The sequence below is a fragment of the Amblyraja radiata genome, chromosome 39 (assembly GCF_010909765.2).
Source record: "Amblyraja radiata isolate CabotCenter1 chromosome 39, sAmbRad1.1.pri, whole genome shotgun sequence".
NCBI lineage: Eukaryota > Metazoa > Chordata > Chondrichthyes > Rajiformes > Rajidae > Amblyraja > Amblyraja radiata.
Window position 1 is genome coordinate 6,548,935 of NC_045994.1, and position 13,122 is coordinate 6,562,056.

The 13,122-nt window shown below is 48.6% G+C and overlaps 1 protein-coding gene across 4 annotated transcripts in view; it reads left to right on the forward strand.

Annotated features, from left to right (window-relative positions):
- Positions 1–13,122, forward strand: part of adam9 (ADAM metallopeptidase domain 9) — an 85,334-nt gene that overhangs the window by 43,955 nt on the left and 28,257 nt on the right. For all 4 annotated transcript variants that reach the window (XM_033013994.1, XM_033013995.1, XM_033013996.1 and 1 more), the window contains exons 9-13: positions 1,634–1,803; positions 3,103–3,184; positions 4,758–4,888; positions 8,667–8,838; positions 11,758–11,850. In XM_033013994.1, the coding sequence (XP_032869885.1) occupies positions 1,634–1,803; positions 3,103–3,184; positions 4,758–4,888; positions 8,667–8,838; positions 11,758–11,850 (648 nt within the window). The remainder of the gene's footprint in view (positions 1–1,633; positions 1,804–3,102; positions 3,185–4,757; positions 4,889–8,666; positions 8,839–11,757; positions 11,851–13,122) is intronic.

Sequence of the window (13,122 nt, forward strand, 5' to 3'; positions counted from 1 at the left end):
GATGATACTATATGGTCTCTCTGAAGAACACTTTACTGAACCAGTTGGACTTTTTACAAACATGCAGCAGCCCCACAGTTGAAGACTGGTCTCGATCTGAACCGTCACCCATTCCTTCTCTCCAGAGATAACCACATAACCACATAACAATTGCAGCACGGAAACAGGCCATCTCGGCCCTACAAGTCCGTACCGAACACTTATTTTCCCCTAGTCCCATCTACCTGCACTCAGACCATAACCCTCCATTCCTTTCCCATCCATATACCTATCCAATTTATTTTTAAATGATAAAATCGAACCTGCCTCCACCACTTCCACTGGAAGCTCATTCCACACAGCTACCACTCTCTGAGTAAAGAAGTTCCCCCCTCATGTTACCCCTATGTTGGGGAAAAACACAGATGTAGTCTCACTGGGGATTTTCTGTCCTAGGAATATGATATTTGTACTCAAACACCCTTACAGAAAAAAGTGGACATATTATTTGTGCAGGGAGAAACTGTAGATGCCAGTTTAAACCAAAGATAGACACAAAAATATATTAAAATATATTTTAAAAAAACACATGTCCTGCTGAGTTACTCCAGCTTTTTGTGTCTGGAACCTTTTCTTCCCTAATTCCACATTTAATGAATTATAGTCATCGTCATGAAGCACGGAAATTCCCTTTGGCCTAAATGCCCATTCCGACCCAAACGCCACATCTACAGAAAGCGAGTCCTATTTGCCCATCTCAGGCCCATATCCCTCTAATCCGTTCGTATCCAAGCTGCCCAAATGCCTTTTAAATGTTGTTATTGTACCATCTACCTCCTCTGGCAGCTTGTTCCTTACACCCACCACCCTCTGTGCAGAAAGCTGCCCCTCACCTTCCTATTGCCTCTTTGCCCTCTCACCTTAAACCTATGTCCTCTGGACCTCGATTCCCTCCACTGGGTAAAAGACTATTCATTCACACTATCTATTCCCTCATGATTTTACATATCTCTATAAGATCACCCCTCAGCCTCCTGTGCTCCAAGTCCCAGTCCACTCAACCTCTCCCCATAGCTCAGGCCTTCAGGTCCTGGCAACATCCTCGTAAAGACCCGACCCAAAACGTCGCCTGTTCATTCACTCCACAGATGCTGCCTGACCAGCTGAGTACCTCCAGTACTTCAGTTGTAGTTTAGTGTAGAGATACAGCGATGAAAAAGGCCCCTCGGTCCACTGAATCCATGATGACCAGCGATGCCTGCACAATAACACTATACCACACACACTAAGGACAATTTGCATTTATACCAAGGCAATTAACCTACAAACCTTGGAGTGTGGGAGGAAACTGATGATCTTGGAGAAAACCCACGCAGGTCACGGGGAGAACGTACAAACTCCCTACAGGCAGCATCCGTAGTCGGGATTGAAGGCGGGTATCTTGCGCCATAAGGCGGCAACTCTACCACTGCGCCACTCTGCAGCCCACCAACTTTGTACCACAGTACTTTGTGCTTTGCTCGAGCTGTTTCTTTGTCCATCCAGTAATAAAGTGAGATTAATTAAACTCTGCATTTCCCACCCCCCCCTCTCACCCCCGCCCCCCCCCCCCCCCCCCCCCCCCCCTTACCCCCACCCCACCTTCCTGGCGCAGATGTACAAGTCTTTGAACATTCGAATCGTGCTGGTGGGTTTGGAGATGTGGACCCACGGCAATCAGATCAGCATCGATGGGGGTGCGGGAGAAGTACTGGGCCAGTTCATGCAGTGGAGAGAGAAGGACTTGCTTCCTCGGCGTAGACACGACAGCGGACAGTTAATTCTGTAAGTCTTCTGCCTGTTAATACCACATGCAACCAAGAGCGGTGCAATGTGTTGTCGAAATGTTGTCCTCCAGTTCATGTACACAAGTGATAGGAGTAGAACTAGGCCATTCGGCCCATCAAGTCTACTCCGCCATTCAATCATGGCTGATCTAACTCCCTCCTCAACCCCATTCTCCTGCCTTCTCCCCATAACCCCCTGACTAGTGCCACCTGCCCGCCTTTGGCCCACATCCCTCTGAATCTTAGATAGACACCAAAGCTGGAGTAACTCAGCGGGTCAGGCAGCAGCTCTGGAGAACATGGACAGGTGATGTTTCGGGGTCGGGACCCTTCTTCCCTCTGATCTGGATGGAAGTGCTCAAGCTCTGGCCCAAGTGAAGAGAAATGGGGGAACGGTTCAGAGTTCCAGCAGAAGGCTTTCAGGAAGTGGAATCAAAGCAGCATGTGCACTTGTCTGGAACTCGTTGCCTGAAAGGACAATGGTTGTAGTTGCTTTCAGAAACAGGCGAAACAAAAACTTAAATGATTGCATGCATGAATGAATGACTGAATGATTGATTTATTGTCAATAGACAAGTCACAATGATATTCTTTGTTTTGCATGCCCAGGGTATGCAAAGACTCGCTACATAAAGGGCACCAACAAAGTCACAAAGTGACCCACTCCAGGTCCTCCTTCCCCCCTCATGGTGATCCCCCCCATGCCAGCCGGTTGAGCCCAGGACTAGCATTGCATTGATAGTCTTGTGCAGGCGGGATTCCATGACTCTCGCTGTTATAATAAGGAGATAATCACAGGTGGTTTGAAAGTTTATTGTTGCTGAACCAGCAGCACACTAATACAAGCCAAATGCATACAGTAGTTGACCAGAAATTGGATTGAGTATCATTTCCCCCTTAAAAACTGTGTGGTCTGGAGTGATTTGCGAGTGAGTTTTTGTGAACCAGCATCTGCAGTTTGTTATTCCTTCATCTTTCCCTGTTGCTTTAGAAATAGAAACATAGAAAAATAGGTGCAGGAGTAGGCCATTCGGCCCTTCGAGCCAGCACTGCCATTCAATATGATCATGGCTGATCATCCAGAATCAGTACCCCGTTCCTGCTTTTTCCCCATATCCCTTGATTCCGTTAGCCCTAAGAGCAAAATCTAACTTTCTCTTTAATACATCCAGCGAATTGGCCTCCACTGCCTTCTGTGGTATAGAATTCCACAGATTCACAACTCTCTGGGTGGAAACGTTTTTCCTCATCTCAGTCCTACCCATTATTCTTAAACTGTGACTTTTGTGCCTTTCAGGAAGAAAGGATTCGGAGGGACCGCAGGAATGGCCTTTGTCAACACCATCTGTTCAAGGAGCTACAGTGGAGGAATCAATGTGGTACGCAGCCATTTCTGACTATCTTTTCAATTTTAACATGAAAGCCGACTGCTCTTTGGCTTCTCTGAGCCTGTGCTGCGAAATGATTTTGCTGCTCCTGGTAGTATTCTCTTGAGGTTCTTTAGAGCCAAAGAAACAGTGGATGTTGTTTAGTTTCATGTAGAGATACAGCATGGAAACAGGCCCCTCGGCCCACCGATTCTACGGCGACCAGCGATCACCTCACTTCGAACACTTTTACACAATTAAAGCATGGAATAAGCATGGAATAATCTCCACCCTACTATAGTTACCCAACCAGATGCAACTACATTTAAAGTAGCTCTTTCTTCCCAATAACCCTTTCTGGCTTAAGCCCTCCCTTCACCACCTCCAGTTTAAATTCCATTTGGAATATTTTGGAGGACCAAGAAACACTAACTCTATCTTACACGCTAGGGACAATTTGCTGACGCCAATTAACCTACAAACCTGCACGTCTTTGGGATGTGGATGGAAACTGGAGCTCCCGGTTAAAACCCACGCGGTCACCGGGAGAATGTACAAACCTCGTACGGACAGCACCTTAGTTAGGATTGAACTTGGGTCTCTGGCGCTGTGAGGCAGCAACGCTACCGCTACGCCATCGTGACGGCCTGCTTTCGGTGCCTCCATTTTGTGGAGGGATGCTCAGTCAAAAGAGACCTATAGTGTTTTATTGTCATGTGTCCCGAAACGGAGCAATGAAATTCTTACTTGTAGCGGCACAACAGATATGTAAACATGTTTAAGAAGGAACTGCTGGAAAGGTAGACAAAAATGCTGAAGAAACTCAGCGGGTGAGGCAACATCTATGGAGCAAAGGAATAGGTGACGTTTCGGGTCAAGACCCAGACATCATACTTTGTAAAACCTAGAGTAAATAACAAAAGTAAACAATATATAACACAGACAAATAAATAAACAATGGTGGCCCAACGTCAAAAATAATGCCCCCAAGTTTATGTAGTTTGGAGCTTATTTGGAAGTTTTGTTCCCAAACCGTGCCGTGATGCATCCTGATAAAATGCTTTCCACGGCGCATCTGTAGAAGTTGGTGGGAGTAGTTGGGGACATGCCGAACTTCCTAATGGGGCTGTCCATTCCAAGAGTTCTCCCGTGTTTGCCCTGATTCGAACTCGGAGATTTACGGTAATGGCCACTCGTCGGTACTCAGGGCTGTGGTGGACATTTTTCATCATGTTGAAAAATCTTCACAAGTCTTCCCGTGCTTACCTGCCGTTATCGAGTCTTCCCGACTACCTGCCGTTAGCATTACGAGCCGCTAAGAGACGTCCCCGAGCTCCGACGTACCTGCTACGTTCATTCCCCGTGCTTAATACGAGTTTGATTTGTTTTAAAACTCAGGAGAGCTCTTGAATGAGCTTGTACAGTGGGACAGCCCCTTAAGCCTTCTAAGGAAGTGGTGGCGTTGTTGTGCTTTCTTGGTGGTTGCTTCAATATGGGTGGTCCAGGAGAAGTCGTTGGTGTGGAGTAGGATTTAATAGCCTGATTCTGGGCGTTTCACCATTTAACTTTCTGCTTTCTGGTCTAGTTTTCCGCCAACATTCAGTACTTTGCATCCATCATGGCTCATGAGTTGGGTCACAACCTGGGGATGACTCACGACAATGGGCGCAACTGTATATGTGACACAAACTCCTGCATCATGAATTCTGGAGCCACGTAAGTAACCAGCGTCGAAACATAGAAAATAGGTGCAGGTACAGGCCATTCGGCCCTTCGAGCCAGCACCGCTATTCAATTGGGTTAATTTAGTTTGGAGATACAGCATGGAAACAGGCCCTTCGGCCCACCGGGTTGGCGCCGACCAGCGATGCCCGCACACTAACACTATCCTACTCACACTAGGAACAATTTACACTTATACCAAGCCAATTCATCCACAGACTTGTACGCCTTTGGAGTGTGGGTGGAAACTGAAGAACGTACAAACTCTGTATAGACAGCACCTGTAGTCAGGATCGAACCCAGGTCTCCGGTGCTGTATTCACTGTAAGGCAGCAACTCTACCGCTGCATCACCATGCCACCCTGGATGATCATCAAGAATCAGTACCCCGTTCCTGCTTTTTCCCCATATTCCTTGATTCTGTTAACCGTAAGAGCCATATCCAACTCTCTCTTGAATTCACCCAGTGAATTGGCCTCCACTGCCTTCTTTGGCAGAGAATTCCACATATTCATAACTCTCTGGGTGAAAAAGTTTTTTCTCATCTCAGTCCTAAATGGCCTACCCCTTATTCTTAAACTGTGACCCCTGGTTCTGGACTCTCTGGAAGTGTAGCGCAATGCTACACTAGTGTATGAAGGAACTGAAGATGCTAGTTTACACCGCAGATAGACACAAAATGCTGGAGTAACTCAGCGGGACAGGTAGCATCTCTGGATTCGTCTGAAGAAGGGTCTCAACCCGAACCGTCATCCATTCCTTCTCTCCAGAGATGCGGCCTGTCCCGCTGAGTTCCTCCCGCATTTTGAGTCTATTACATTGCTACACCTAGTAGAAACAAGGAACTGCAGATGCTGCTTAATTCCATAAAAGGACACTTGATTTAACTTGATTGACTCAGCGGTAGACTAAAATGCTGGAGGAACTCAGGGGATGAGGCAGTATCTATGGAGAGAAGGAATAGGCGACGTATTGGGTCAAGACCTTTCTTCAGACTTCTTCATAAAATGCTGGAGGAACTCAGAGGGTCAGGCAGCATCTCTGGTGAACATGGAACTGTGAGGTTTCGGATCTGAAGAAGCATCCCAACCCGAAATTGAGCCTTTCCATGTTCTCCAGGGACGCTGCCCGACCTATTGAGTTACTCCAGCACTTTGTGGCCAATGGTGCATTTATCCTGCTTTAGTTTCGAGATACAGCATGGAGACAGGCACTTCAGCCCATCGAGTCCACACCGACCATCGATCATCTGTTCACACTAGTTCCATGTTATCCCACTTTCTCATCGGCTCCCTACACACCAGGGGGATGTTTCCAAAGGCCAATTAACCTACATCTGTCTCTCTGTCGTGGGAGGAAACTGGAGCGCCCGGAGAAAACCCACGCGGTCACAGGGAGAACAGGTAAACTCCACACAGCCAGCACCCGTGGTCAGGATCGAACCCGGGTCTCTAGCCCTGTGAGGCAGCGGTTCGACCTGCTACGCCGCTGTGTGGCAGTTTGTTATTCTCACATCACAAGGGTACAACGAAAAGATTGTGTTTGTGAGCTGTCCAATCAAATCAAATAATACTGAACACAGATAATCCGCAACTCACTACTTTTCACCCCCTGTCTCCATAAGTTAAGTCCCAGGAGCAGAAGTAGGCCATTCAGCCCATCTACTTGCAAAATTCTTAGGAGGTTGGACAGGCTAGATGCAGAAAGATTGTTCCCGATGTTGGGGAAGTCCAGGACAAGGGGTCACAGTTTAAGGATAAACGGGAAATCCTTTATGACCGAGATGAGAAAAACATTTTTCACGCAGAGAGTGGCGAGTCTCTGGAACTCTCTGCCACAGAAGGTAGTTCTGGCCAGTTCATTGGCTATATTTAAGAGGGAGTTAGATGTGGCCCTTGTGGCTAAAGGGATCAGGAGGTATGGAGAGAAGGCAGGTACAGGATACTGAGTTGGATGATCAGCCATGATCATATTGAATGGCGGTGCAGCCTCGAAGGGCCGAATGGCCTACTCCTGCACCGATTTTCTATGTTTCTATGTCTACTCCGCCATTCAATCATGGCTAATTTATCTCTCCCTCCTAACCCCATTCTCCTGCCTTCTCCCCATAACCTCTAACACCCGTCTCCACAGTAACGTCAAATCAATGGCAAGAGAGGTAGAATTTGCTGCTTACCAATCCTTTTGATTCTACCTGCTAATTATTCTCCATGGCAGCAGCATTTTCACTAAGTGGTCAGATTACAGGTCCTTTCAAAAGACACTGTTTGAATTCCCTTTCATTTCACTCTCCAGAAGCCAGCAATCAACCTCCTGCCCCATCACTAACAGGGCCGTGTGGAAGATACACAGTAGACAATAACCAGAACCCCTGACACCCCGTACTAATCAAGAATCTGTCTATCCCTGCCTTAAAAATATCCACTGACGGCCTTCACAGCCTTCTGTGGCAAAGAATTCCACAGATTCACCACCCTCTGATGGGCTAAATGGCCTAATTCTGCTCCTAAAGCCCCTGTCCCACTTACAATGGTATATGGACACACTGATCTGTTCTGTATTCATGCCTTCTATATTCTGTTGCGCTGAAGCAAAGCAAGAATTTCATTGTCGTATCTGGGACACATGACAATAAACTCTCTTGAATCTTGAATCTTGAAATCTCTAACTATAAATAAATTCCTCCTCATCTCCTTCCCAAAGAAATGTCCTTTACTTCTGAGGCTGTGAGCTCTGGTCCTAGACTCTCCCACTAGTGGAAACATCCTCTCCACATCCACTGCTGAGAATGTTCTCTTATTCCATTCTCTCAGCAAACTGTTGTCTTTGTGCAGCCCCACAGATTTTATTGAGGAGGCCCATGTTCACCGCCCCGACTCACTCAATAGGCCATCTACGGAAACTCGCCCTCGTGTAAGCAATTTAGTTTAGAGTTACAGCGCGGAAACAGGCCCTTTAGACTTCCGAGTCAACGCCGACCAGCGATCCCTGCACAATAACACTATCCTACACACACTAGGGACAATTTTTAAATTCACCAATGGGCGGAACGGTGGCACAGCGGTAGAGTTGCTGCCTTACAGTGCTTACAGCGCCGGAGACCCAGGTTCGATCCTGACTACCGGTGCTGTCTGTTTGGAGTTTGTACGTTCTCCCCGTGACCGCATGGATCTCCTCCGAGATCTTCTGTTTCCTCCCACACTCCAAAGAAGTACAGGTTTGCAGGTTAATCGGCTTGATAGTCTGTGTGTGTGTGTGTGTGTGTGTGTGTGTGTGTGTGTGTGTGTGTGTGTGTGTGTGTGTGTGTGTGTGTGTGTGTGTGTATGGGTGTGTGCGTATGCGTGTGCGTGTGCGCGTGTGTGTGCGTGTGTGCGCGCGTGCGTGTGTCTGTTCCGTTTCTCCGGACATGCTGCGTGACCCGCTGAGTTACTAGACCATTTTGTCTGTATTCAAGAGTGAGTTAGATCGGACTCTTAGAGCTCATGGAATCAGGGGCTATGGGGAGAAAGCAGGAACGGGGTACATTGTGGATGATCAGCCACGATCATATTGAATGGCGGTGCTGGCTCAAAGGGCCAAATGGTCTACTCCTGCACCTTTTGTCTATGTTTATTTGTCACCACCCCAGTACTTTGTCTCCTTTACCTCCGATTTATTGCGTCTGCAGTATTTTTAGATTGAAGGTGCCGTGTATGGGCCAATGGTGGCCGGTCGGGCTGGGGGGGAGTTGAGCGTTCACTTCAGGGCCCTGACGTGTCTGATCCACTTCCAGAGGCTCCATGAACTTCAGCAGCTGCAGCGCGGATGACTTTGAAGCCATGATCATGAAAAAGGGGGGCTCGTGTCTGCTGAACATCCCCAGGCCTGAGGAGGAATACAGCCCGCCCTTCTGCGGCAACAAGTTGGTGGACACTGGAGAAGAATGTGACTGCGGCACACCAGAGGTCAGTTCCCCCATCTTCTCCCTGAATCCACCCGCCCACCAGCCCGCGCGCGGACCCTTGGTCTAGTTTAGTTTAGTTTCGAGATACAGCGCGGACGCAGGCCATTCGGCCCACCGAGTCCTCGCCGGCCAGCGATCCCAATGCATTAATGCCACCCTACACACACTGGGGACAATTTATACCAGTTCGCCTATAAACCAGCAAGGATTCGATGGGCCGAAGGGCCAGGGGAAACAACAGTTCTTGTGCTTTGGAATAGAGTACGGACGGAATGGGAAAAGTTTAACGGAGGGTGAGGGAGGACTTTAGAGATAGAACGTGGAACCAGGCCCTTCGGCCCATCCATTCTGCTCCGACCAGCGATCGTCCCATACACTAGTTCTATTCGACACACTAGGACAATTTACAGAAGCCAATTAACCTATGGACCCGCACGTCTTTGGAGTGTGGGAGGAAACTGGAGCACCCGGAGAAAACCCACGCAGGTCACGGGGAGAGTGCACAAACCGTGCACAGACAGCACCCGTAGCCAGATCGAACCTGCGTTGCAGGCTCTGTGCCGTCCCTTGCTCAGCTAAGGCTTAGTGGTAGAGCTGTTGCCTCACAGCGTCAGGGACCCGGGTTCGATCCTGACCTCGAGTGCTGTCTGTGTGTGGAGTTTGTACTTTCTCACTGTGACCACGTGAGTTTTCTCCGGGTGCTCCTGTTTCATCCCGTACTCCAAAGACGTTAATCGGCTTGGTATAATGGAAAATTGTCCCTTGTGTGTGTGTGTGTGTGTAGGATAGTGTTAATGTGCGGGGATTGCTGGTCAGAATGCACTCGGTGTGTTGAAGGGCCTGTTTCCGCGCTGTATCTCTAAACTCAACTGGAGGGAAGTGGAGATAGACACAAAAAGCTGGAGTAACTCAGCGGGACAGGCAGCATCTCTGGAGTGAAGGAATGGGTGACGTTTCGGGTCGAGACCCTTCTTCAGACTGGTTAGGGATAAGGGAAACGAGATATACCGACGATGATGTAGAGAGATAAAGAACAATGAATGAAAGATATGCAAAACGATGATAAAGGAAACAGGCCATTGTTCGCTGTTGGTTGGGTGAAAACGAGAAGCTGGTGCGAATTGGGTGGGGGAGGGATAGAGAGAGAGGGAATGCCATGGCTACCTGAAGTGAGAGAAATTATCAGCCATACCACTGGGCTGTAAGCTGCCCAGGCGAAACATGAGATACTGTTCGTCCAAGCTGGACAAAAATGCTGGAGAAAGTCAGCCGGTGAGGCAGCCTCTATGGAGCGAAGGAAATAGGCAAAGTTTCGTGCCGAAATGTTGCCTATTTCCTTCGCTCCATAGATGCTGCCTCACCTGCTGAGTTTCCCCAGCATTTTTGTCTACCTTCGATTTTCCAGCATCTGCAGTTCCTTCTTAAACAACATGCTGCTCCTCCAATCTGGTGCTGGTTTAGAAATGATTTCACTTGCTTCTGTTGCTTGGGGATCGGCTGGTGCCATGCGCCACAGTGTGGCGGTCCGACATATTGCACGTGTGTACCTCATTAATTCTGACCCAACCTGCCTGACCCATCCAGACTCAACCCCCTCCATACCCAGCAATGGCAACCTTCTGCAGCTGAGGGATACCAGTGAAAGTGAATGTTTCTTTGGTCAGCTTGGACCAGCAGCTCTCTCCCCCATCGCCTGTCCATGCTCTCCAAGGATTCTGCCTGACCCGCTGAGCATTTTGCGCCCTGTGACTGCATAGACTGAATTTCAGCGTACACGTCTGCACATGTGACAATAGAGAACTGAGTATAGATGTCGGGAGGTCACGTTGCAGTTGCATACGACGTTGGTGAGACCGCATTCAGAGTATTGTGTTCAGTTCTGGTCACCATATTATAGGAAAGATATTGTCAAGCTTGAAAGGGATCAGAGAAGATTTACGAGGATGTTGCCAGGACTAGAGGGTGTGAGCTATAGGGAGAGGTTGAGCAGGCTGGGTCTCTATTCCTTGGAGCGCAGGAGGATGAGGGGTGATCGTATAGAGGTGTACAAAATCACGAGAGGAATAGATCGGGTTTAGTTTAGTTTAGAGATACAGCGCGGAAACACACCCTTTGGCCCACCGGGTCCGCGCCGACCAGCAATCCCCGCATATTAACACTATCCTACACACACTAGGGGCAATTTTTACATTTACCAAGCCAATTAACCTACAAACCTGTACGTCTTTGGAGTGGGGGAGGAAAGTGTTGGTAGATGCACAGAATCTCTTGCCTAGAGCAGGGGAATTGAGGACCAGAGGCCATGGGTTCAAGGTGACAGGGAAAAGATTTAATAGGAATCTGAGGAGTAACATTTTCAATAAGGGTGGTTGGTGTATAGATCAAGCTGCCAGAGGAGGTAGTTGAGGCTGCGACTATCCCAACGTTTAAGAAACAGTTAGACAGGTACATGGAATAGGGCAGGTTTGGAGGGATGTGGACCAAGCGCAGGCAGGTGGGACAGGTGTGGCTGGGACATGTTGGCTAGTGTGGGGAAGTTGGGCCGAAGGGCCTGTTTCCACACTGTATCACTCTATGACTCTAACCATTGACCATTGAGTGCAATCTGGTTTTAATTACATTTTGGGAAAGCGAGCGTTTATTGCCCATCCCTGATGCTCTCGAATTGTTACAGTCCTTGTACCGAAGCCACATTTTGGTTTCAGTATCTGTGCCCCAAGGTATGAACCCACTGGGCTAAGGACACAGCCACTTTACACAGGACTGAGTGTCCCGTACGAGCCTATTCAGTAAGATAAGCAAATGAATGTACTCTGAGTACATGGTGAATGTGCGGAGAGGCCAGGTTCGGAGCGGGGTGGGGGGCAAACGCCGTTTTATCCAGTTGGTGTTGAGTTTGTGTCGATGATTTATCCTGCAGGAGTGTAGAAACGACCTGTGCTGTGAAGCGTCCACCTGCAAGTTCAAGTATGGGGCGGAGTGCGCGACGGGAGTCTGCTGCAAGCGGTGCAGGGTGAGTAACCAGCGGTGGCCCACAGGACCAGGGCAGTAACACGGACACACAGAGAACCAGAGAGGTTGCAACCCTGCCTGGACACAAGGTGCTGGAGTTACATCAGCGGGTCAGGCAGCAACTCTGGACGACAGATGTTGAAGTTGCTTAGTTTAGTTTCATTTTGTTCCTTTATTTTCTTTTTCTCTTTTTCTTTTTCATTTCCTTTTCCTTTTCTATTTCTTTTTCTTTCTTTCTCTCTTTTTCTCTCTCTCTCTCTCTCTCTATCTCTCTTTTTCTTGTAACGAGCTGTTTGGGGCATCAGACTTCTGTACCTTCTCAAGAGTCTAAAGCCGCACTTAGAGTATTATGTTCAGTTTTGGTCACCGTGTTCTAGGAAAGATGTTGTCAAGCTGGAAAAGGTGCAGAAAAGATTTATGAGGATGTTGCCAGGACTCGAGGTGTTGAGCTTTCGGGAAAGGTTGAATGGGCTAGGACTTTACTCCTTGGAGCGCAGGAGGATGAGGGGCGAGCTTATAGAGGTGTATAAGATCATGAGAGGAATAGATCAGGTAATTTGGGGTGGGGGGGGGGGGATTTAATGGGACCCTGCGGAGCAACCTTTTTACATAAAGGGTGGCGGGTGTATGGAACGAGCTGCCAAAGGAGGTAGTTGAGGCAGGAATTATCACAACGTTAAAGAAACATTGAGATAAGTACATGGTTTAGAGGGTTATGTGTCAAACGCAGACAGGCGGGGCTAGTGTAGATGGGGCATGTTGGTCGGCAGGGGCTAAGTGGGCCAAACGGCTTGTTTTCACGCTGTGTGTCCCGGCAACATCCTCATAAATCTCCTCTGCATTTTTGGGGATAAGGAAAGGGTGAAGTTTCAGATCGAGTCCCTTCTTCAGATGAGGAAGGGTCTTGACCCGAGATATCACCCGCTGAGTAACTCCAGTAGTTTGTGCCTATCTTTGGTGTAAACCAGCACCTGCAGTTACTTCCTACTCATTTACTCTGCACTTTTGCCAGGTTCTGGGGCAGGTCCCATGTGGTTAGCGTGTAACACGCGTGTTTGTTTGCTTCTTGGGCAATGAACTTGCAGCAGCTTCACCGTGTTAATGGAGTTGCTTGTGCACCCTCTGAACCCCACCCACCCTCCAACCATTACCGCACCCCCAATCCCCCACCGCACCCCCAATCCCCCACCACACCCACACTCCAACCAACACCGCACTCCTATCCCCCCCGCAACCCCCATCCACCACTGCACCCCCTCCCCACCCACCCATC